The 25,313-nt window shown below is 40.2% G+C and overlaps 3 protein-coding genes across 3 annotated transcripts; 1 reads left to right on the top strand and 2 right to left on the bottom strand.

Moving 5' to 3' along the window:
• Window positions 1–2,001: 2,001 nt before the first annotated feature.
• slc7a9 (solute carrier family 7 member 9) lies at window positions 2,002–9,349 on the bottom strand. The gene is made up of 12 exons (XM_076110176.1): window positions 9,215–9,349; window positions 7,711–7,858; window positions 6,627–6,869; window positions 5,712–5,837; window positions 5,497–5,596; window positions 4,179–4,223; window positions 3,885–4,008; window positions 3,570–3,673; window positions 3,201–3,297; window positions 2,772–2,921; window positions 2,231–2,405; window positions 2,002–2,063 (listed from the first exon to the last, which is right to left on the bottom strand). Exons 1-12 carry the CDS (start codon window positions 9,347–9,349, stop codon window positions 2,002–2,004), a joined length of 1,509 nt encoding a protein of 502 aa, XP_075966291.1.
• Window positions 9,350–12,494: 3,145 nt separating this feature from the next.
• On the top strand, window positions 12,495–15,880 carry nudt19 (nudix (nucleoside diphosphate linked moiety X)-type motif 19). Its single transcript, XM_076110213.1, has 3 exons — window positions 12,495–13,391; window positions 13,653–13,860; window positions 14,494–15,880. Exons 1-3 carry the CDS (start codon window positions 12,594–12,596, stop codon window positions 14,712–14,714), a joined length of 1,227 nt encoding a protein of 408 aa, XP_075966328.1. The 5' UTR covers window positions 12,495–12,593; the 3' UTR covers window positions 14,715–15,880.
• A 4,775-nt stretch (window positions 15,881–20,655) lies between these two features.
• LOC142969794 (regulator of G-protein signaling 9-binding protein) lies at window positions 20,656–21,396 on the bottom strand. The gene has a single exon (XM_076109813.1). It carries the CDS (start codon window positions 21,394–21,396, stop codon window positions 20,656–20,658), a length of 741 nt encoding a protein of 246 aa, XP_075965928.1.
• Window positions 21,397–25,313: the final 3,917 nt, after the last annotated feature.

Raw genomic sequence — 25,313 nt, 5'->3', positions numbered from 1 at the left:
CAATGCCCATTAAAGAGTGATGAAACACAGTGTAACTGCTCGTCTCTGCTCAGTGCAACATTTCAAAAAGCCCCAAAATATAGGAGGAGGAGACATGATTAAGCCAGGGTATTTATGTTACAGCCACTGTATGTGCACTGAATCACAACTCCGTCTTTGAGCTGCCCATTGCCAAGAGAGTCCAGCAATCTTCTTAACACATACTCAGTCTTCATGTGGAACCTGTTGATTTCATTCTGCAGGACAACTGCATTCTTTGACAAAAGCACCATGAACAACGCAACAGGCCACATAACCAGCATGCTGCTTCTCTAAACACTTCCAACCAGATTCCTTCAGCACAGCCAATGCAGATTGAGTGTCACCTACTGTAGAAATGCTTCACTTTCAAACCCCGGGATTGCAAATAAGAAATCCTGGTTTACTCTATGTATGGAGAGACTGTGTGCCACTCGAGGGCAACAAAGACCAAATGCAGTTTCTGTAAAGGCCTGTGTTCTTTATGAAACTACACAGTGTTGACCTATAATGTGTACTAGCCAAAGACATATTACCTTTACTTAGATCTCCTCAATCTGCCATCCAAGGTATAGGATGTTTGTATTATGACAACAACCAGGAAAACGTCTGCTCCCCATCTTCACCCTTTGAATACTATTACAGCTTCCACTACCACTAATCATAATAACTATGAAGTAATTTTTTCACATTATTGGAAATATTAAATATCCATATATTATTGCAAAATACAGTACTACTACTATTGTTTAAATATGATAATGAACATCATCAACATCATCATTTTACAGTTCTGTTTAACAATGCTCTACTGACATCTGGTGGACAATGGGGACCTTCCATCCATCCATCCATTATCCAAACCGCTTCAATGGGGACCTTAGTACAGTCAAATCAATCTTTTTATACCTAATCATAACTGTGGCCACAAACATGAGTAAAGATCTGAAAGTTCCCCGCATCAAGCATCACACATAGCCCACAAATTCATATGAGTAGACCACAAGAGTTATTTGCATTTGCACTTGGTGAAGTTTATAATGTTTAGATTATTAGAAGTAGAGTCCAACACATCTTTGGAGAGACTGTTTGTGGTGTCTAGTCAAAAACATATATATCCTATAATACTTCATAATCACACAGCACTAGCCACGCGTGACTGTATTGCTAGTGAGCTTCCGCCCTACAATAGAAACAATGTCAGTTTTTGCAAAGGATATTGAGCTAAATCAGCAGTCAGGTCAGGAAAACACAGGAGGGATATTTTTTCCAATGTCCACTTTATGCTCGACAAAATTGATACATTTAATAACCACCATAGCTTACACAATGCAGCATTTCTTTCAGTATATGCCAGTGTGAAAGCATTATTAAATAATGCACAAACATCCTGAAAGAAACGCTGATGTTTCAGTTTACAACCACAGGAGCAACATAAATAAATGTTTCCACATTTTGTTACATGATCTGCTGAGCCTCCATGTTGTCTTTGCAATGCATTTAAGATGTTTCCCCCTTCCCTTTGCTCAAGTGCCGAGTCATGCCTAAATCCTAGCAGCTATACATCATATGATCTTTGGCCCAGTAAAAACTTTATTGCACATTATGAAGAAATGTTTAACATATTTGCTTAATGATTCCTTTAAGTGCTGGTTATGTTCACAGTAAAGTTGTGTTTTTGTCAGTGATTTATTTCTTCATGTGGAGAAAGACATCATGAGGACATGGTCAAACCCTCAGACTCCTCAGAGCCTTAGCATATCCAAGTGAATTCTAAAAACAGCAGAGGTATTCCTATAGGGCACTATAATGTGAATCTTCTTTTTTGTCCCTAAACCCACATGACAAATGATTTCATCTCACACTTGTACATAGGTTTTTGAACACTGTGCATCCCCTTTTACTTTTGACATGCAGCTATTCAACAGAGGAGAGCTCTGATTTTGAGCTCTGGTCTGACCTGGTTGTCGGTTCGGTCCCCTCTCATTCGGTTTTCTCAGGAGGAACTACTTCCATCAGCAGCTGGAGATGCATGGTGATGGGCCCTACAGGGGAATAGAGGTCATGACGTCTCCATGACATCAGCACAATACAACGCTCTATTCAATTCGTTACTTTTCTACCTTTTAAGCACACTATTTCCAATTGTATTCTGTACTGATGGTCAAGAACAAATATATTTCAATAACTTTAAATTCCAGAGTAAACTTACTCATCAGTTTGCGTGCCCAGTTGACCTTCCGGTGGACGAAAGGGTAGTAGAGGATAAGTCCACTAAAGATGAAGATAGTACAGTAGAGGTACTCCAGTTCTGGCTTATCAATGATGGGAGCCAGGACTAAGTAGCAGGACACCAGGACTATTAGGCCTGGTATTACAATCGGCACCTTTGAGTAATCACACAATCACACACCTTCAAAACAAAATACAGCTTCAAATGGACACTTTCACTATTTCTGCAACTGAAAACTAATAATGCAATAGCCTATTGAGATTCAAAAATCAACTTGGTTGTATTTCAAACAACCAATAAGATCATTGCAACTGCGTATGGGTGAGACAAAACAAGACAGTATTTGCAAAAGCTTATTTTGAACTTTCAAAATTTAAGAAATGTGGAAAAAATCTAGACCAGACTTGATTGTGTGTAAATATAAAGATTGCAGTTCCAAGTTAACAAGTTAACCAGAAGGCATAAACCTGTTGAGTCACAACACTATAAAAGAGGAGCTTCCCAAAACAGCAAGCCTCACCTTTACTGGTCGATGGAGCTCCTTCCTGGTGAAACGCATGACTATGAGAGCCAGTGCTGTCAGACCGTAAAACGCCCATTGAGCAAAGCTGAAGTAGTTTATGAGGGTGTTAATGTCTGCTGGGATAATGTAGAAAATAGACAAAATGCCCTAAAACAGACAGAGAAATGTATTGTTAACTGGAAAGGAAACAACATAGTGAATAGATCAATTATCTGAATTTGAGTGATATATTGTAATATTGATTTATATATATATATATATATATATATATATATATATATATATATATATGTGTATATATATATATATCTCATGCACTGTTGAAATAAAAAAAAAATATTGACGAGCTTTGAATTGTAACAAACTGTACTCAACATGAGGTGAACGACCATGCAGACGTTTATACATTAATAAAAAAGGACTCACATTGAATATTAGAGCAGGGGCTGGAGTGTAGCGCTTCAGGCTAATATAGGATAAGATTTTAATCATGTGACCCTCTCTGCCAGCTACATAGGCCAGTCTGTGAGAAGAGAGAAATATGTTTTGTGCTGTTAAGTTCTTGTTGAACTGTACTTTCTTGAGTTTTTTTTTCGATTTCTATTTCTTTCCTCTTGTCAGTCAATCTTTCGACTTCTAGCGCACATCAGTATTCTCTTTTTCCACTTTTAAAACCTGTTTACTATCTTTCTCAAACATACAAATATGCACACCACATGTTACACATTCAGACAGAGGAAAATGTATTCTTTTACTTCTGTATTTCACAAATAATGTGACATTTGTCTCTTTTACCTGCTAGCGGTGAAGCAGCTTCCGTTGGCAGTGCCAAATGTAGAGAACACAACAAAGAGTGGGACAATCCAAGACAGCGGGTAAAGGACTCTGTCTCCAAAAGTCTAAGGAGGCACAAACAAATCCTTCAGTAAATGAATACTGAGCTGTTACAGAGGTGTGATCTGAAATTATATTGTATAAACAAAATGTACACATACTGTAAAAATATGTGAAGAAATAACATGGCTACCGGAGGCAGTTTTAATTTAACACCACACTGGCAAGTCATTACTGACTCATTCTCAAACCATGGCCACCTTCTATGCTTCTTACCAGGGCAACAGCTGGAGACAGCAGCACTTCAGTGGCGGTCATAACAGTGAAGTAAGCGACGTTGACCAACACGTAGCTGACAGATACCAAAGGGATCCCGATGACGATGGCCAGTGGCAAGTTCCTGAGATGAGGGGGCACAGCCTACCTTGTCAGACATGCTGCTTTGACTTTTTGTAGTGACACTTTACATATTGCAATAAAAAAAACTGTTCAGATTTCACTTGTATAGGTACCTCTTAAAAACTACTGAGTAGTATAAGTATCTTAAAAACGAGTTGTAGTTTGTCTCACCTGGATGGGTTTTTCAGCTCTTCTGTAATGAAATTCAGTTGATTCCTAAGAAAACAAGAAACAAGTTAACTTTAAAGCATAATGCCATGCAATAAGAATTTAAACAACTGTAGTTCTTTAATCACAGGCATTTGTCTTCGAAAGTATCTTAAAACTTTGATCACTCTCCTCTGCAAAGCACCACACTAAAATTTGAATGGACTTGCTCAGCCAACCAGACAGGCCTAGTTTTTCCCTGCAGTGCTAAGTAAGGGTTCACTGCCACCCCTAATGTCAGTGACATGGTATTTTGGTATTCTACACAGTATTTCACACAGGCTTTGCCCTCTAATTGGCCTTATTGGTACAAAGGGGTATAGCCTTCACCCCTGCTGTGATCCCAACATGACAGCATGAAAATGCATTGGTCACATGAGGCCAACTTTTCCAGGTTCCCTCAGAAAAAGTGACTGAATTGGAGAATACAGGTGTCCCAAATGGACCTTACACATTACAAAGGAACCTCACTCGGGTTATAATGCTCTGTCACACACTCCAGCGCCAAGAGGAAGCTAAAATCTCCCAGGTGGTCACAGCAGGAGAAACAAGCATTGTGCAACTCCAGGGTTAAAGTGTACACACAGGCATAGGAGATTGACCAAGTCACGAAGACGAGAATCTAACCAAAATGTTCTATAATGTACTAACACCTCTCTAAACCAACACAGGCCTCTTTTACTGTCAAAGACAGAAACTATTAGAACTGTTCAACCAATGCATCCTTTAAGTACAATCAAAGGTGGGAAGACCTGACCGCTGGCTGACTTGAGGAATGGTGTTTTAAGTAATGGTGCGCATATACCATCCCTGCATGCATCTGCTATGCACAAGACCTGAGGGAACAGCTGGGGAAGTTGCTGCCACTCACGGGGCCCCACTGCACTGTCATGTTTCTGCAACCCAGTAACATGGTATCTCATCGCCATGTGGATATAGCATACATATAGCTGTTGACCATGTTGGAGAGATTTTTGTTAGTTGATGACAATGCCTAACATGGCTAACTGTTGTAACTGCACTATGTGGAACATGTCCTATTCCTATAATAATAAGGTTGCCCAAGGATTGAATTCACACATTTGGAGAAAGGGCACGAGGCTCGAGAGTAGCTGAAAGGTTGAGAAGGGTCAGCAGTGCTCCTAATATAGAGCCAGCATAGCGGGAAAAGGCTCATCGTATCGGTTGAGAAAGTACACTTCAATGCACTGCTTTAGATAGGAGCGTGGCCAACCCCATACATCATGTTAAAGGGCAAAGTGAAGTGAAGTATAACTGTTACCATCCATCATAAGCCCAAAGCCCATTATAAAACGCAAGTCCGATTGCTCCAATCGACGGTGACGTGCCATCAAATGCATTCGACAGATTCTCAGTGTTTCCTGGACACAAATATACAACAATACAGACATACATATTATTTGTTATTATTTAACGCTTCACTAAAGAAATTGAAAGAGGAGTTGTATATTAGAGACATTTGAACATTAGGCCCACCTTTCGCCAGCATTACCATGCCAGCTACAACTATGACAAGGATAATGAAAAGTTTGGTGACAGTGAAGAAGTTCTGCACGTACCTCGCCAGTTTGACACTCAAACAGTTGACGGTGATGATCACAACTGAGAAGCAGAAGAAATTTAACAAAATACAGTACAAGTGAAATAAATTGCATCCATAAGAGAAGAGATATTATTTCTTAATTAACTCAGAAATTTCCCTTCCCCTATTGACATAGATATGAACAATTTTATAAAATAAATATAATTGAATAAAAATGCAATTGCTTTCCTTTGTCCTTTGTTGAAATAATGTGCAGAATGATTTATTATTGCATAGCTCATCTAAGCCATCAGTAAACTACGTTGGCTCTTATTTCCCCCAGAGAAGGTGATTGCAAACTGTACTGAACATACAGTATATCATTCACCAGGTTAGCTGTCTTACTTTCAACTTTAATATTAGATTATTTTCTTCACTTCTGGAAATTGCAAGTTCATTTCAAAATAGTTGTCAATGTTTTGGAAGGGAAACTCATTTAAATCTGCATTAGACATGTTGTGGCCACTAGGGGGCAGTATAGATAACGGACTCTCCTTTTACCTCTCTTTTGGTCTCCACCAACTCCTAAAGGAAATATCTGGCCCTTTAAATGCTCCAGCTAAAGACTGAATTTGTGTGTCTGCTGTTTGGTGATGTAGTGTATAGTACAGTTAAGTTACAGGCCATAACACCAAAACAATGCAGAGGCAGTCATTTTCTTGGGGTTTGTCACTACGAGTGACTCGTTTCACATTACATTAAGTAATTTAATCCACTGTTCAACATCCATTACAAAAGCTTTAAATATGTGATCAATAAGTTGTGTGTAATACACTGCTTTTAATTTACTTGATTAAAGTGAGCCTTACTTATAGCTGCTGCTGACAGACACTTGGTAACAACAAGAGGAGGAGTACAGCCAGGGTAGAAAGGAGCGGAGGCATATTCTGCAAAGCTCAGAGTGATGATGGCGAAGGAGGAGGGCTTCAGCACCATAATAGTGGTCCAGGAGTAAAGGTAGGCCGGGAGGGGGCCAAAAGCCTCCGATAGATACGAATACTCTGCCCCCGATTTGGTGATCATGGTGCCAAGTTCAGCATAGCACAGTGCTCCTGTGTAGCCACACACACAAATACGCATTAACACAGAGACAGAGAGAAGAGGAGAGATGTAACACAAACTCATAAGGGACTTTTATAATTCCTTCTGGTAGAAGATTTAAGAAAAATTCTAAACTTTCTCCAACCAAGAAACATTTGGTTAAAGCAAACTCTCCGTCCACCCTAAAAGCCAAATCTGTGGTAATAACTTCATCCCCAGGAATCATAATGCAACCCAAATGAAAGAGTGGATTATAACACTAAAGGTTACTAAATACAATAATTTATGTGAAATACACTACAACCGATTTCACACGTAGCTGTTAGTTAGTAAGGAAACAAATTAAAAGGAAATATAATGATCGATTTTAGAAACAAAATACTGTAAATGAGCCAATTTTGTAGATGATATCAGATCCCGTGTTTTCACTGGAATGTTATTTTGGTCTAAGGAGGAGTGGTCAGGTCAGAGTGCCAAGACCAGTGAAATAAAAACTATGGTGAAATAATAACATGTTTTAATGTCATAAAGGTTCAAAGTCGATTACAGACAAACAGCAGATCATAATGTTTGATTACACAGATCTTTTCAGTTTGTTAGCAATTACTCAAGTTAATTATCCCATGAGACCACAAGACAAGAGCTTACAGCACTGACCTCAAAGATTACAAAGATAAATGTGTATGTCATCATAAGGCCTTTTGTTTGCATGTGTTCTGTGTAAAGTATTACGTAAATTGCTCTGTGAATCTCTGAGCCAGGTTCCATACAAAGGCAGAAATCAAAGTAGAGAGACGGACGTATTTTATGCCGATTACTGTAAAGTGATATTGGTTTGGATGCCGCTCTCACCCAGTGTGGCTAACACGCCACAAGCAGTCCAGATGAGAAGGCAGGGTCCCACAGCTCCAGAGTACAGCAGCACAGCCTTAGGAGAGATGAAGATGCCCGAGCCAATCATCGTCCCCACAATCATACAGATGCCACTTAACAGGCCAATCTGAGCACAGAAACAAGATGTGTTGCTTCAATCCTCACAGTTCAATTTCTTGAGTGTTATCTTCAGTGAAAGGTCAGCCAGAAACGGTCAAAAGGAAACTTTCCTCTTTACATGCTCTATGCTGTGCAATGACAATAGTGTTTAATAGATTCTGGGATGTATGTTGTGATAAAAAAAACGTTATTCATGACGAGGAAAACTTCAGATCAATCCTTCTATTGATGGATAAAGGAATGAAAGCCCAAGTTGTCCTTATATATGGTTCATTTCAACACAAATGTGGTCTTTCCAGCTAATTTGTTCAACAGGCAGTCCTGCAAACACGTCATTGGGGAGATATCTAATAGGGTCGGACTCAGTGTCTCCAATTTCAGATATCAGGAGGGAAGCACATCTAATCTAAACTACCAGTTAGCCAGGCATCTCCCTACCCAAAGTCAGCCACGTAAAGACCACTGTGACCCGTCTACTTAATAAGGTGAAGGCCAACCAAAGCTAAAAGGGGAGTGAATACTGGACATGTTGCAGTGTGTGTTACTGGATGTATACGAACAATGTTAAACACTGCAGCAATACATGTTTGAGGAGCCAATAGTATTTTAAAGTTGTGTTTGTTATTATTCTTGCTTATTAAGTGTTTCAATATCTTCCACTCCTTTCTATTTAACTTTATAACTACTGACATATGGTTCTCTTTTTAGCCATGCTAGCGGAGTAGCTCCAAGGATGGCAATGTGGATCAGTCAGTTGGTTCACATGTTTGATCCTGAGTGACAAATATGTGATTTTGTCACGGTCCTCAGAGGAAGAAGAAGCCTCCTGACTGTGGTGATCCCCTCACTTTTTCTCTAGAGCCACCATAAGACTGACACTTTTGGATTTTAGTGGAAAAGTCTCAACTTCTGAATGGCTTCCTATTTGGTACACACAACCCACTGACATCATGTAGCAATACCAGCAAACACGAACACATTTTATTATGATGGCCCGTTTTCTCATCTCAACTAACCAGATATGTCACCTTAAATACTTCTTAATTAGAGTGAGGGGAAATTATGTGGTGCTAATTTATACATTTTTTAGAATATGGTTATGATACTCCTCTATTCAATTTAGGGCTTAGGGAGCTTAGGGTGCCTGGACACCACCACTGAGTGGATCACTGTGGAGTTAATACGAAGAGACGGTTGTTGTGGTACTCCCTGGTACTCAGTTCCAGCCCCCATTATTGTAAAAAAGTACAGATAATGGGACCCTACTGTGTGAACATCTAACGAGACTTGTTCTCAGGAACATACACACACACACACACACACACACACACACACACACACACATAAAGGCTGACATACTCACATCTTTTTGAAGCACAGTAGCTTTCACAGGCTGCTTGTCTTTAGTGTGACAGTCCAAGCTGTGGCCTGTGGAGCCGTTCTGCGACTCCTTCCTCCTCCTGATGCTGCCTTCATCCATTTCAGTCTGCTGGTGCATGAGAAGACACAAATGAGTGCACACATTCTACACCAGTTACACCTACACCTTTTTTTTTTTACAGCACAAGTTGCGTTAGTGTATTTTGCATAGTGAATGTCTCTAATCTAATCTAATCTAATCTAATCTTTGATACGATTTTCAGAGCAACACTGTGTTCATTTGCCAGCGGTATAAAATTCCTCTCATCTAGCTAAACAATAAGGCTCACACGAGAACAGCAACTCAGGGAAAATCCACCAAAGCCATCAGAGTTAATAGTTAATCCTGGGATGTTACTGATTTGTAAAATAAGTTTGTTAGGCTTTGTAGTGTTTCTTTTGGTTTCTAGATTATAAATAAATCACCGTGGCATAGTGTCTGAGCCGCTAATCAGCCACACTAAGGGATATCTTAAACAGCATTATCTGTTTGTGGAGCAGCTCATAAAAGGGATGACCGATTCAGTCTTTTAGAGGGACTTCGTCTTCTGAAAAGCAGCTAAATTCATCTTTTTCAATTTAAGGTGAATTCTCCCTTTGCTGTAAGAGGACGATCATAAATTCCAAGAAGTCATGCACCTATAAACCATTGTTTGTGTGAAGATTGTAAATCCAAACACTGCAAAGTTCAGTACAAGTATTGTGAGGCAATTTTTTTTTACTTATGGGAGGATAGATAGATACTGTAGATAGATAGAAACAAAGAAAGATCAGTAGACAGATAGAACTGCGAGTGAGACATCAAACAGTGATATGGTAAAGATCATCAGGACAATGTTTAACTAACAATTGCTGTGTAAATGCATAATGACAACTCCTTGTCTTGTTCACTACAGTTGAAGACAGAAAGTTGATTTAACGTAATGAGAATCTTTTAATTTGACAATGGCTTTGTTAACATACTAATTGAGATATTATTATAAATACATCAATACATATGTCAACACATTTTTCACTTACATATGATGAAAACCACCTCAGTGATGCTCCACGAACCTCAAATGTTTTATGTCCAGGTACAGTGCATCCACAAATAATACTGGGCCAAGTTAAGTGAAGGAGAATAGGAGCAGGAATGTCTGATACAAGTGAAAACCTGGGGCTCCTTGTGGCTGAGCTCACTCCTCCAGTGGGAGGTTTCCAGATCTTATTGGACATCCTGGACAGCCCTGCACGAAAGGGAGGTGGGTAAAGACAGGGCAGCAGAGTTGCTCTGTAGACTCTTACAGGACAGTTTCAATTTTCAACAGAAAACTCTGAAACACTTCCTCCTCTTTGAGCTTGCCTAGCCTGACTTCCTTCACAATGCCTCTTTGATAAGGATATATGACACCCCTGCATGTGTGTGCATGCACATTTGTGAATGTGTGTGTTACATTACCTTTCTACTCTGCCTCTCCTTCTGCTCTCGTCTCTTCAAAGTCTTTCTCAACTTGTTTTTAACGCTGTAATATATTCCTTTCTGTTTATTTCCTGAACAGACCATTTTGTCAGTGTATTAAAAAAAGTGTACACAAAAATGTGCAGATCTGTTGATTGTTTTCTATTGCATTGAATGGTCTTGGGGGCATGCTATGTTACATTTCTTAACATTAAAAATCAAAGGTAGAAACAACTTCAATAATTCAGCCTTTGATAAATACGCAGGGTGAGTATGATATAGTCTCAGTGATAAACAGAAATAAGTATAAGGTTTGCACAGTGCACTATTTATTCACACTATGTATAATACTGTAAAAGTAAACCTAAGTCTAAGTGGATCAAAGGTTACTGATTCAGGGTTCAATTTCTGTGTTTAGGCACTTAATCTCAAAGATGACATTCTCAAAAAAAAGATGCAGGACATGTACGAATACTAAAGTTACAACAATCTAGACTATTTACTGTGTAATCTGCTATTGATTTGTAGAACTGACTTACTCTGGTGGCTGCAGCAGCTGAGGCACTGAAAAACAAGGGACATTGTTTTATGAAGCCTGTAAGAGAATTTGAACTGCTCATAGTAATCTGCTAATACATTGGCATATGAACTCAGTAACCCTGAGAACAATTACTTATGACCCCAAAAATAGTTCATCGGGTCTAAGAATCTGACAAAGTGCATTTACAGCAACAATTCAGGCTGTTGAGCCCTTGTAATCTGCTTTCAGTGCTGCATATCAACTAACAGAGAAAGAAAATATTCCCTAAAAGTTTTAAAATAGTTTGTGAGAAATCAGAACTCATAGGCTGTAATTATTTTGTGGATTGTGATAATTCAATTAAACAGATTTGAAGAGAGCTGTCTGCATGTTGCAATATCCTTATACTTAATTCCATAAAATTTGGTATGCCAGAAAAAGATTTAGTATGTCGTAATACATAGTAAGTCAATGCAGTATTTGAAAAATACCAGGATGTCCTCCGTTTGCATTTTGTGCTATGCAATCTAGCTACTCTGACCTACAAATATCTGTGTAGCGGAAATTTAAACAAGAGAGTAAAGGTTCATGGTGCAATTTTATGACGCAAAAATATGTTCCAATTAAATGCCAACTACATGCAACAGTACGGACTTTGTCAGGGCAGAGCAGTACATACTTAAGTAAAAAAGAAAAAGCTTGCAATTTGTAAAGCAGCTGTACGGCCTTGTATGGCAGCTGGATTCTCGCATGTTCCGAAATGACGAGAAAAATTTGTGATCATAGAAATAAAATATTTTACACATATATTTTCACATAACACGACGATAATGAATTCTCAGTAACAAACCATCTGGCATTACACGCTTTGGTGTGATACTGGGTTGCAACATGAAACACATGGTCATTTAAACTCCAAGACAATTTTCCATCATTGAAATGTGAAGCATATCCTACTGTCCTGGTTTGCAAAATGACAAAAAAGAGATTATTTAAATCATGAATTTAAAAAAAATGATAATGAAAATTAAAAATCACCATGTCCATACATATTCAAAATATAGGTTATATTGTATGAAATTAAAGAATTTTTGCTAATACCTGTAAAAAACGCCCATTGGTCAGAGTCATGTGGGCCTGAACAACGCCTGACCAATCCTCGCGCTTGAATGCTACGCAGGGCGGGTCTTGTCAGGAAACGCATTGGTCCTGCTTCAGACGCATGCGCAGCCGTCAAGGCTTTCGTCATAAGGAAGTAAACGTGGTTTAATCTAAAGTATAGCGGCTGTGTCCTACAGCCGGCCGAGCAACGGGTAACAACTTTCAAAAGCGTTTAGTGAAAATTAAGGAAACAGTTTTAGGATGAACACCACGTTGAAGCACTGGAAGGAGGCGGCCACTCTTATTCTAGCCGCAGGTCACAAGCTCGGTGCGGACGGTTTAGCGTCAAGGACACCGCTGACAGCCGCTGCAGGTTCACCGCTGGGCAGCAGCCATGGACGGTCACACATGCCGCACAAATCCAGCTGTGACTACGACGTTTTACTGCTGAAACGAAGCAGTACAAGTGGATTCATGCCCAATGCGTATGTGTTTCCCGGCGGCATGGTGCACCCTTCGGACTTTTCGAGTGAGTGGCTGGACATTTTCAAATCTTTCAGCAATTCTCCTAATTTTGGTTTGAGAAGTGTCACTCAGCCGTTGGAGACCAGACCTCCAATGTTCGCCACAGACCGACTGAAACTGGGCTCCCCTATCCCGGGAGAGCTCGCCTTCCGGATCTGCGCCCTGAGGGAGACGTTTGAGGAGTCTGGTGTGCTCCTGTTTGTGTCCAAACTGGAGGAGAAAAGTTTATTAAGAAGCATAGAGGGCAAGAGTACCACGGATCGAGAAGTCCCGCTACATCACAAAATAAACGATCTGTGCAGTCGTGAACTGAAGAAGTGGAGGGATCTGGTAAACCAGAACCCCTCTAACTTCATACAGATGTGCAGAGAGTTGGAGGTGTTGCCCAACATCTGGGCTTTACACGAGTGGGGCAACTGGTTGACTCCCGCGGGCCGATACGGTGTGAAAAGGTTTGACACGGCTTTCTTCATCTGCTGCCTGCAGGAGATCCCCCAGGCACTCCAAGATGAAAAGGAAATCGTGTCCTTTAGGGTGATTCATCAATTCAACACAACACCTTCACATCTAATGTTGACTAAAGAGTTTTACAGGGAAATGTAATTTTCTTTGTTTATTTAGGCTAAAATAAATGATACATTTTCTTCTAGCAAAAGTTATAAACTATTGGTTACAGCTTCTCAATTGTGGGTATTTTCTACTGTAAAACATTCAGTATGTAAATATCACAATGAGAAGAGAATCAAAGGGATCTGTGTCAACATTACTACTGCTTCCTCTCTCTGTGTTGTTCAGTGGTCCACTCCCTCAGAGGTTCTCCAGAGCTACCAGGCACAGGAGTTGTGGATCGCCCCTCCGCAGGTCTATGAGCTCAGGCGCATGTGCCGCGTCCCTTTGCTGAATGACCTCCACAGCTTCTCCAGCCAGCGTGCCACGGAGGGCTGCGAACAGCTGCTGCCTGTTATTTCTTTAAAAGATGAACACTACACAGCGCTGCTGCCAGGTGCTGATTGTCTATCTCACCTAACCCACATCCAAACCAGCAGTGAAGCATGCCAACTTTATGTTCTATGAAGTCAATTACATATCTCCGCTCTATAATATGATGAATGTGAAGTTTTCTTATTATGAATACACCAAAACCAACAATGAACTGATCCCACTAACAAATATTGTCTGTGTAGTCAAAGCCTGATATTGTTCTATTATATCATTTTGCTCCATTGTTGTCCAAAAAACCATTAAAAACACCAGGGAGCCATGCTGTTGCACTGGGTGACATGTTATTTCATGATAATCATGATCATAATGCAGTCATTCCCAAATACTCCACCCTGATGCCATACTTACTGACTATCACACCAAATCAGCTGCTCAATACTACCGTTAAGAAGGAATTTGCTTACAAGCAGGGTGAGAAAGCTGTAAAGTATTGAGAAAGTGACTGATGTATTGTTGGTTTCGGTCTTTCATGGGAATGGTTGAATGTAAAATATAGAATTTGATCTTTTTTAGAATAGTAAAAACAACAGGTTGGGGTAATGAGGTTAATGTTAGTGATGAAACAGTAACATGAATGTTTATGGTAGATTAACCATTTGTTGTTTTTTTCTCTCGGGCTCTCCACTCTTTGCAGGTGACAGATGCTACCCGATGGCCCCTTCAGGAGAAGCCGGGGTGGGTACGAGCACAGACCCTCAGCTGGAGGATCCTCAGGTGGAGGATTCTGCACTGCACCGCTTTGTGACCGTAGATCCGTACACTATAACTCTACAGATGACCATCACTCCCAAGTACAATCATCTGCTACCTGTTTCAGAGCAGACCTTCCATTATGACTCAAAAAGTAGGCTTTGACTCGCCCTACCTGTTGTATGAGCCCCACAACTCCCCTGTGCACATACAGTGAAGCAAGACAAGTTTACTGCTTTTCATAGGATCAGATGGGCCCTCTTCACAGCAGACATTTTGCTTTGTCATAGAAGGAAAAGCACAGATGTAGCTAACAACATAATGCTCTGTTCTATTCATTGACTGGCATGTTGTTCATTTACAAGCTCGCAAAATTTGTTTTATTCAAAAGACGTATTTCAACTCCTGTCCGCTAATGATTACTCTTCTGTGGAGGAGTTGCTAGCTAGAGGAGGTTGGGTTAAAGTGAATGGTGCAGCCGACTCTCGGTTCTCTCAAAGGTCAGCACGGACCAGTTGTGTGGATTATTTTCGCCTCCTGGCCAGGATCCTCTGATCTCAGCGACTCCATTTGATTTTGCCACAAAGTTTTACTGTTTTAAATCCTGGTGTGTCCAGGCTTTGAGCCGTGACCGTGTGACACATGCACAATACCAGAAAACTGAAACGGCTTCGTGGAATTTAGCCATAGTTGATTTTGATAATAACACCTGTTGCATTAACTACTGTGACATGTCAAAATGTCTTCAGTGGGAAAGGTTTATTGTGTGCTTGTCAATGACAGCGACTCGTTTTCAGTACGTATTAAATGGACTGCATTTTAATTATGATGCTAATTTATTCTTTCTTCCGTGTGACTGTTGTGTCATCAGATCTAGAGAGATCTGTCCCTCCACCAGCTCCCTTACTTGTTTTATATTTAAGTAACACAAATTTGTAATTGATGAATAAGAAGTGATTGCTAATGGCCTTATTGTGCAAAGGTTTTACTCGGACACTAATTTCACATCATTTGAGGAGGCCGCTTCAGGAGGATCATCATTGACATTTGTTTTAGTGTAAGCTGCTGAGTTTTGTTTGATTATGGAGCTCATTCCTTATAAAATATGCTGATTTTGTTATGATTGTTACATGTGATTGTGCCCAAAATCACAAAGGACAACACTGGCCTAGGGCTGCGAGATATGACCAAAATCTAGTAATTTCATATCTCAATAACCATCTTTATAGCAGTTTTCTGGTAAATTAATATATCAATAGCCCAGATGAAATAACCACATGGTTTTGTATACTGTTGTGTGAATTAAATACATTGACAAATGAAAAACACTGACTATTTCTCTTACTTAATTAAAAACTTTGCAAAATAATCAGATTTTCTGACATATTTTGTTTAGTTTGTGCTTGTTATTATCATTTAGATTAAGGAAGAGTGTTTCACAATATCGTGATTCATTACTTCATCACAATATGAATCCATTAAAAGATGATAAATTATCATATTGAAATATCGCCTATAGCCCTACATTGGCCCACTCCGTGGTGAGGTATTAAGAATCATGTTATTTGTTGAAATAAGTAAGAACTTCCTGGCCAGACCTTGACTTTATGTTTTATTTTGCTCCACACTTTATTATGAAGTAACTATTTTATTTTGACGAATTTGAGCTTGTAACCATAGGGACTGTAAATATATCACAGGGATTTCGAGGTGTGTGTGTGTGTGTCAGTTATGGTGATCCCTCTCAGGAGGAGTGCATATGTCTGGTGGAGACACTGCGGGGCTTCAACCCTTTCTCCTTTGGGTGTCTTCCCTGCTCACAGCAGTGTCCTCCATGGCATTTTGATAACTCATAAGAAAACATCTCCGTCAAATGGATTGTACCCTGTGTCTGCCATTTATAAATTAATTTATTATGAAACGGATCAATGTATTCATTATTAATTTGATCTTCTTACTGATGCTGTCTCACACTGCTGTTAGGAGATTTGTGCTTATGATGGTTTGTGATGCTCACAGTGAGTGAGCTGAAGGAAACAGGCAGAATAATGAGACTGTGCTTGACAATATCTACTATCACAATGTCTAAAAAGGCGATTTATACAAAGTAACTGTAGATGCAGTAACAATATCTACTATCACAATGCCTGCTCTAAAAAGGCGATTTATGCATTTATGTGGATGCTGTCACAATATCTACACAACCATTACTCGTAGCTCAATAGTGCTCATAACCAGACTTCTGTTTTTTTGTATCTAGGCCTCTATTTACTTTTTTTTATAACACTCAGGGTTATTTAATACACAAGAAACTTATCATCTTGAAGTGTTAAAATCATTTGTTAATATAAGTTTGATGTTCTTTTAAGCACAATACATTTAAATATATGAATTTAATTTAATTTAAGGAACACAGTTTATGGCCATGACTCTTTTTGGCACAGACACACTTTAGATGTGACAGACCAGTGGGCTGTGAGAGAGGAAGAGAGCCAGGTCACTCTGACCTGGTTTGGAACGTTTTCTTCTAAATTGCTGAGGCATACAGGTCAGCACGGCTCAATCTGATGTTCATCTTTTTTGACACACTTCATCTGTCAGCATGGGGGGGGGGGGGGGTGCTGAGGTTTTTGGTCCCCTGTTCAGCTCAGGCCCTCCTCTGTCCTCACACCACATCTCCCCCTCTGCTTCAGAGTGCTGTGTTTGTGTAGGATGGTGGTGACAGAAAGGGGGCGAGTTGAAATAACATTGCTCAACCTTCTGTGCTGTTAGCGGCGGAGAGTCTGTTGAGGGTTTCTATGGCAACACACAGCCTTGGAAACCCGCCGTCTTCGTCCAGATGAGGCGATGATGATGATGATGCAGTGGTCCGTCTCTGCCCGGTGTGCAGCTCGCCTCTCTGTCAACCAGTCTGCTCGGTTTGTTTGTTTCCATGCGACGGATTGAAGTTGGTAAATGTCCCTGTCATTCATATATATATATCATACCAATGTAGAGAAAGTCCATTTACTCACCTGTAAAAGGACACTTTCTTCATACCTAATGAAGCACACACTCTAAAACTTTGATGCTGTTTCTATTTTGAGAAGCAGCTTGCGTAACAGAGATTGCAGTAAAATTGTTTCGGCATGCCTGAAACTTTCTCAAAGTCGAATCAAAGTAGACTTTATCATGAACATTAGTCGTTTACTTGAAACTTGAGGGAGGACTTTTAAAGAGTTTCAAAAGGCTTTATCTCTTCCACTATTTCATTCCCCTCCCTTTCTTCCCCATGTTTAATTAATCACCTTTATATTTTTGGAACTCTGGATGACAACGTAAGTCTGTTGTGAATATCAAAGAGGTTCATGACTCACTGTTAGCAGAGCTTAGTGCGTCTGTGAGACGACAACAAGGATAAGCAAGATGTCAGAAAGCCTGCTGTGAATCGGGTGTGAGCAAAGCGCGCCACTGATTGTCATGCATCAAAGTCTTGCCAAAAAATGCTCTCCCCTCTGTGCTGTTCGGAGTCGAGTTTTCTTACATTTCAGCTTTTTTTTTCTAAAACAATAATCTATTAATGTTTCTCTTGAGGTCTCTAACCTCGAGAGGGTGAGAAGAGACAGACAGCCTGGAATAAGAGATTAAAAAGCAAAAGGCATTTAAGTACTCCGCTGAATACACATTTAATGTCCCAAATGATTGCTATATCCTAATCTGCAACTTCAATATTTTAAACATGCCAGATTCTTCTTTCAATACAAGAAAAATGTAATTTTGCTCCATTACTCCCACAAGGAGTCAGGCTTCTCCCCAGAAGAGGAGGGTAGCTTTAATTAAATTTGATCCTTTGAGATTATTGCATACTTCCAAAGCCGGCAACTAAGGCTCAGTGGTCTTTGAATGCCAGGGGTCTATTTATGCAGTTATCGAGGAAACCCCTCAGGATCGTGGGAAGAGATCATTAAAGTCAATTTAGAGCTCATTTGATGTGCAACTGTTGAACTGCGAGCAGTTACAATATACTTTTAATTAGAATTCACACTGGAACATTAATTCAAATGTATTTTTAGAGTGATGATGATAAGTAAGAGTTACTGACATCTTTCAGCAACCGCAGATGATGAACAGACATGGAAGTATTTATCCTGAGGTCACATGTTCTTCTGCCTGAAAGCACCAACTAGCTGATGTAAAACCTTTTTTTAATGAATAGTTAAACAGAGGCTAGACACCAAATACTGACATACTGTGGATTTACATATCAGCTACTTCTGTTTATTAGTAGTTCTTAGTATCCCTTTACATACCTTTGATGTACTTTATCTTTAAATCTCACTCTAACATTTTTACCTGAAAATATTCTATATCTCCTTTTAATACAGCCCCATGCCTTACAAACAGTGAGTGGTTCTTTTCCAGTAAATTCCCTGACAATAATGTGCCAAAAACTATATAATTTACTCTAAACTTTGAGAATGTTTAATTTATTAATTGTTGATAATAAATCTTCTCAATTCTAGTTTTGGAAAATCAAATTAAAACTATTTTGGAACCTGTTAGAGAGATGTGTTTAAAATATATATAGTTTGGAGGAAGAAATTAAGTGTTGAACCTTAAATTTTTAATATTTTTGATGTTGCATATTTTTTGTTCAACCTTTCTAAATCCCTAATACAGTAAGGGAAGCACATGATCATCCATACAAGAGCTTTGTGTAATTTCCTTTTCTTCTTTTTTTTAAAAATAAAATCATAGCTAAATAGCCAGTGTTGTCAGAGTCATGTTGTGTTTATTTAATTATATTATCGGTCTTTGATAGCATTAACACTTCTGACTTGAAGCTATTTCTGAGCCTCCGGACAACTCACAGCCCCTTAAACTAACACGTTAAGGCTTTGGCTCTGACAGCCATCCACTATCGGTTCACCTTTCCAGGAATACCTTCAAAGACTCTTACAACTAAAACCATTAGGGAGTCAAAGCATCTGCTCTTCTCCCATCTATTTTAAATCGAATAGTATTTTAAACCCATTATGTCAAAGATAGCTCAAAATACCTCTGTGTACTCCCATGTATGTATCTCAAGCTTTGCAGTGATTACAAACTGGGCTCATCTAAAGTCATCAGTTTAAACTCAATACTCAAATACCCAACACCCAAACATAAAAGAGATACAACAGAAAACTGCTTTGGCATTGGCTGTAAAACACTTAGGAGCTATTTCTTCAGACTGCGAGCACATCTTCGAGTGTGTTTCAAAATTTTATTATAATAAATATACTTATGTATGTACATTATCTGACACAGCAGTCTGTATGAACAAACCCTCTATTCACATGTTGCAATGTATACATTCAACACTGCTTGCAAGAAAACCCTGAAAAAGGAACACGAACAGGCTTACAGTGCATTATTAAAAGACTGTGGACTTCTCTTAGGTCCCCAAGGCTCTTTCATCAAGGGAATTGTGATTTGATGCAATGAAGTAAAAACAATCTGGCTATACAGATTGTATGATGTATTATAACTGTGCTAACAGAAGTGTGGAACAGTGCGGATTTGATCACATCCAACTGGATCACTCTATATTACTTCCCATACAATATGACCCTTTCCTTCTCTGACTATAGATGGTCCCCTGCTCGTTTGAACACGTCTGGCTTTGCTGGATTGAATTCATACATTTAAAGCATCAATGCAGCAGAACATCAAGAGGAATACTTAACAGTAGGCTACATTTACGCTTGAGCTTTTCCACTAATCCACTTGGATTACGTGTTGTTTGCATCATCCTGATGGCCAGACACTGTCACGTAATTTCATGATTTATTTTTCCTCTTCCAAAAATACACGACCCCTTGGCTCCTCAAAATACTTCAAATTGTGCCCGACGTCCATTCTATTGTTCTACATTATAACTAGTGCAACTCTTCGACTCCACCGAATACATTCACAAAATGCGAGAAAGATGAATAACTTCGCATGTCCATAATTTTTTTCAGCACCTCAAAAAAAGCGCTTTCTCTCTCTCTCTTGTGGAGCTGCTGGCTTTTATTACCACGGAGACGCGCTCGTGGGCAGCCGCGCAGGGGTGTGCATCCGGGTGGGCTGTTGGTTAGACAGCTCAGGACATATTGATGACCAAATATCCTAGAACCAGAGCGACCGTAACGATGACAAAGAATACAAGCACAGCGCAGATCGACGCAAAGCCAGCGTCCCTGTTGCCTCCCCTTTCCTCATCTTTGGGCTCCTCTTCGCAGATGGAGATGACACCCACGGAGGAATTTCCTACACTCATGTTGGACTTGAGCTCCGCGCCTGCCTCCTGCTTCGCCTCGACGGCCCACGGCGCCACCTGCACCTTCATCTCCATCTCCTCCATCATCTGGCTCACATGGGAGATCTCGGACTGCAGGTCCCGGAGGTCCGCCGTGTCGATGTTGCTGTCCGCCTCGTACTTCATGTTCTGCACGCTCATGGCCCGGGCCGCCACGGTGGTGGTGCTGCCGGTCATCCCCGTCTGTATGAGGTGTCTCGTGGGAACCTTGAGGGGGAAATCCTGCCCTATCTCCAGGGACCTTTTCATGTCCACCTCCAGGAGCTCCATGCTGCTCGAGAACAGCACCCATAGGCGCTCGTACTCGGCTCGGTCATCCTTGCTGATGGTTTTGTCTTTGAGCAGAGAGGTCAGTTTAGTCCGGTTGGCCACGGCCAGCTCCTGGGCCTTTTTGCGGGTCCTCTTCAGCTCCTCGCGCAGGTTCTGCGAATCCGACGTGCTTCCCAGAGCGATTACCAAATGCCTGTAGCAAGCAGTCACTTTGTTCAAAGCGTCCAGCATTGTTTTGCACTCATCTTTCCCCATGGCTGATTAAATATCTACTCTCCAAAAAATATGAAATAATAAACAAAAGAAGCTTGACGAGGAATGGCGAGCTGTTAGTGACGGTGCTTCATCCGCGGTCATTGGTTTAGTTTCAAAAGGAGCACACCCCCAGCTTTACAAATCCCCTCAACGCACGAGTCAGAGCAAATTCCTTTCTACCCATGCTCCTTCCTTTCTGCAAGCAGTCACAGAGAGCGGCTTAGATATTAATGCGTTCGTAAATGGCTTTAGGCTACCTTTGCGCTTCCCCACTCGAGATCAGACAGCGACGGAGCGCATCTCCTGCTGGGCGGATGCTGAGTGGATGTGAAACAATCCAACCTCCCCTTTTTTAGGAGATTGAGATCCAGATTCAGCTACAGGTGTCCCAACATCCGCTTTCCCGCTGTTTGTGGAGAGAACACGTAGCCTTTCTCGTCAGCAGCTTAAAATAAAGTCCGTTAACGTGCAACGATGACGCGCGGCTGGGGAAATGGAGATCTTCACTGCGAGTTAAGGAGAGAAAAATGCTTCAAAGCGTCCATAACAGCGGGTGCCAAACATTGTTTTTTGGTTTGTTTATCTGTGTGGGGAGCTGTCCGCTTCTGCACCCAAATGATGAGGTTTAAATACCAGTAAGCGCCTTCTGAGGTCACATGTGTGCACTAAACAGAGCCATGCAGGCAGGGAAACAAAGCATCTGCGCTCCTATTGGTTTGGTCCCACAGACGTCTCCTTGAAATGCGTCCAGTCATTGGCTGTTCTGTCCCTAATGTGGGCAGTGCTGTGATGCCTCTCAGCTGGGATGTCAAATCACAAAGTCCTAACCTATCTGCCACTACCTGCCAGTTGTCATCAGGATTCCTGTATGTGTTGTCAGCTATGTTTCCGGTGACAATAGAAGCAATGTTGCTGGTTGCTGACAAGATATTCAGCCTTTTTATATTCATCTTTGCATTTAAAAATAGTACTGGTAGAGCAAACATGTTTGAACCACCCTACACCAGTCTATTGATGACATATTTAACTTGAAGTGTAGAGAATGGATAGTAACTGTGTGAGGTATGTGTGCATAAGTGCCAACCTCATAATCATTCATCATGTCCGCAAAGTCCATTAGACACAGACCTGCCTGCACACGGTGTCGGGCCAGAAAGGATGCTGTTGTTGTGCACAGTGTCGGTTGGATACTGTGTTGTTTACCTTCTTAGCTCCTGCTGTGTTGAGAGGTGAGAGGCAGATAAGACTCTGCGGTGTTTGCCTGGGTTGCTCTTTTTGCATTATTGAGGCGGATGAAGCCTAATGATCCATTGACTGCCGTGTAAAGCTAATGGACTTAAATGCAGAGGATGCCTAAGGAGCTGAGGGAGAGGCTCATTGTTTGCTTTATTGTTGCATGGGGATTTATTCATCTATTTTATTTTAATATCCTATTGAAAAGTCATGCATATTCCTTCAAATTGAATGCATTATTACATATATGCACGGCCATCTATAACTCCCTATTTCATAATAAGTATAATTCAATCTTGCAATAAATGCCTCGGCTCTATGTTTACTGTGAACTGTAATGTCCGGTATATTTTAACTGCTGCAAGCCATGCCAGGGATATCTGACAAATAACAAATATCTCGGCTGAGTCAGATGTTTTGATATGATCTTGCTTAATGGGTCTTTTTTCCATTGAACATGTTTCCATGGAAACCTCTCACCTCTTGGCAAGCGTTCTTCAGTAATTCTTCCTCAAGCTATTCAATTACTGTCTTTCATGTTGTATTTAGAATTACAGTTTAGCTGTGGTCAGAAGAAAGATTCACGAGTAGCAGTTGGATTGATTGTACAATGTGATGGTGTGGTTCTATGGCCTTTTGGAAGCTAAAAAATACATCAAGGTAGTGTGTAGTTCCTTATTAAAAAACATTTTACAAAGAACGCACATTTCAGCGTCCTGGAATTTCATTCTCTCAGCTCACAAAACATCAGAAAATGATTCCAATTCCTGAGTTAACAAATGCAGAAACACAGTCAAAGTCCAAAGACAGACATGACCCGTGGCCTGTTGACAACTACAAATTTGGGAATTTGTAATTGTTCAATCTCTTCTTATATAGATGATCACCTTTACTTGGAACTACTAACGGCATAGAGTAAGAATTGCAGGATTATGTCGTACAATTGGCTGTGGTGTCTGTCTGTCTGCTTACCTATAATAAGATTGCTGATAAGCTGGCCTGTTAGATTCAAGTGTTAGGATGAGTCACACATGCTGTGGTCTGATTGCTCTCAGAGCGATCACATCATGAAAAACTCAATGTGATTTCCTGTGCACAGGCTCTCTGTGGTTTTCTGTTACACAGAAGAGTAACAAGATAGTGAGGAGCTCCAGATGTTAATGTTTTTACACTGACTCCTGCAAAGACAAATAAAGCCTGAAAAATCTTTATTCTAATGAAATATATTTGTTTAATTAATTATTGTCCTGCCATTTTGTAAGAACAAATACCATATATTGCAAAAATAATTCCTGATAGGCTGTTCCAGTTTAATAGGATTTCACATTTAACATACGATCCATCCATTTTATATTCATTGTCAGTTTTTAACTTGATGTGTATTAGCAGGGTTGTGATCATGAAGCATAAGATGGCTGAATTCGGAAGAAAAAAACAAAAGCAATAGCATTATTTAGTAGGCTACAAGCACACAAACGTAGCAGTGGGAATCTTCCACATTGTGATCGTAGGCTACTATTACATTTTTTTACTAAATATGGATGGAACGATTAGATGATTCAAAGAACACATATATGTCAAATTAAGGCCATGGTCACAGTTCACATTGGGTGACATAGCAGCATTTGTGACTGCTGTTTGACATCTGTCTGATACATCAATCCATCCCTTCCACTGCTGTAATATTTTTAAAAGGGGCCAGATGTGTTTGTGTTCATAGCAGGAGCCAAATCCTTTGATTTGTGACACATTGTCAAGTGGCGTTTGCTTTGGGACGTGTGTTTTTGTTTACATATGAGCCCCAGACACAGAGCAGATCTGGTTATTATCCTTCAATCCGGATGCAAATTGTGTAAAAATACATTTCTTTGTAAAAACTAGCCTAGATCATAGCATATCATACCACTCACATGACAAATGACAGCGAACTGTCCTAAAAAAGAATCAGAATATATGGCATGCTTGGTTTAGACATGTCAAGCCTGGAATTAAAATGAAAGATGAGCAAAAACACCCCCAGGTTCAAGAGGTTAAGATGAAAAGGAAACCAAAGGAGAGAAGAACTACTTGGTATAGGGCAGTTTTCAAATGATGCTATAAAATGATCTACAAATGCCATAATCCAGATTAGCAGGTTCCTGAAAGTCCAAGGATTAACAACATAATGCCCTCAGATGTATCTTTTAATGGAGGCTGTCGTCTGTCTCTCACGCATTTCCATCATATGTAATCAATGCTTTAGGCAGGAAATAGAGCCTGCTTGCACTCACTATACTTTGTGTGAGATAATGGTCAAAAGACGTAAAGATGTTTTGCCCAATAATGCCCCAAGCAAACACATTAGAAAACTCTTGAATAACCTCTGTCAGCTGTCTTGATAATCCCAGTAAAAAGCTCCTGCACTGACTGCCCTTTGCTCTAACATTCATGTAGGCTTTCTATAGAAGGCCCACACTAACCTTTGAATTGTATCCGTTTTGTTATTTAATAAAAGGTTTATCGGATTTGTCTAAACCTAACGTGTCTATAGGTAAGGGAAAAAAAACTCTAGCCCCCAAAGTAAACCCACATAAACTCAGGGGAGAACAAGAAACTCCTCATAGAGAGGACTCAGTCAGTGAAGTATTGCGCCTTCTTGCTTTAAAGCAGTAGTAACCGCTAACCACTGAGCTACTGTGTGGTCA

Source organism: Anarhichas minor, unplaced genomic scaffold (assembly GCF_050575085.1).
Source record: "Anarhichas minor isolate MPS153535 unplaced genomic scaffold, ASM5057508v1 ptg000042l, whole genome shotgun sequence".
Lineage (NCBI taxonomy): Eukaryota > Metazoa > Chordata > Actinopteri > Perciformes > Anarhichadidae > Anarhichas > Anarhichas minor.
The sequence above is the reverse complement of the archived record's forward strand: the minus strand, read 5'-3'. Positions and strand labels throughout refer to the sequence as shown.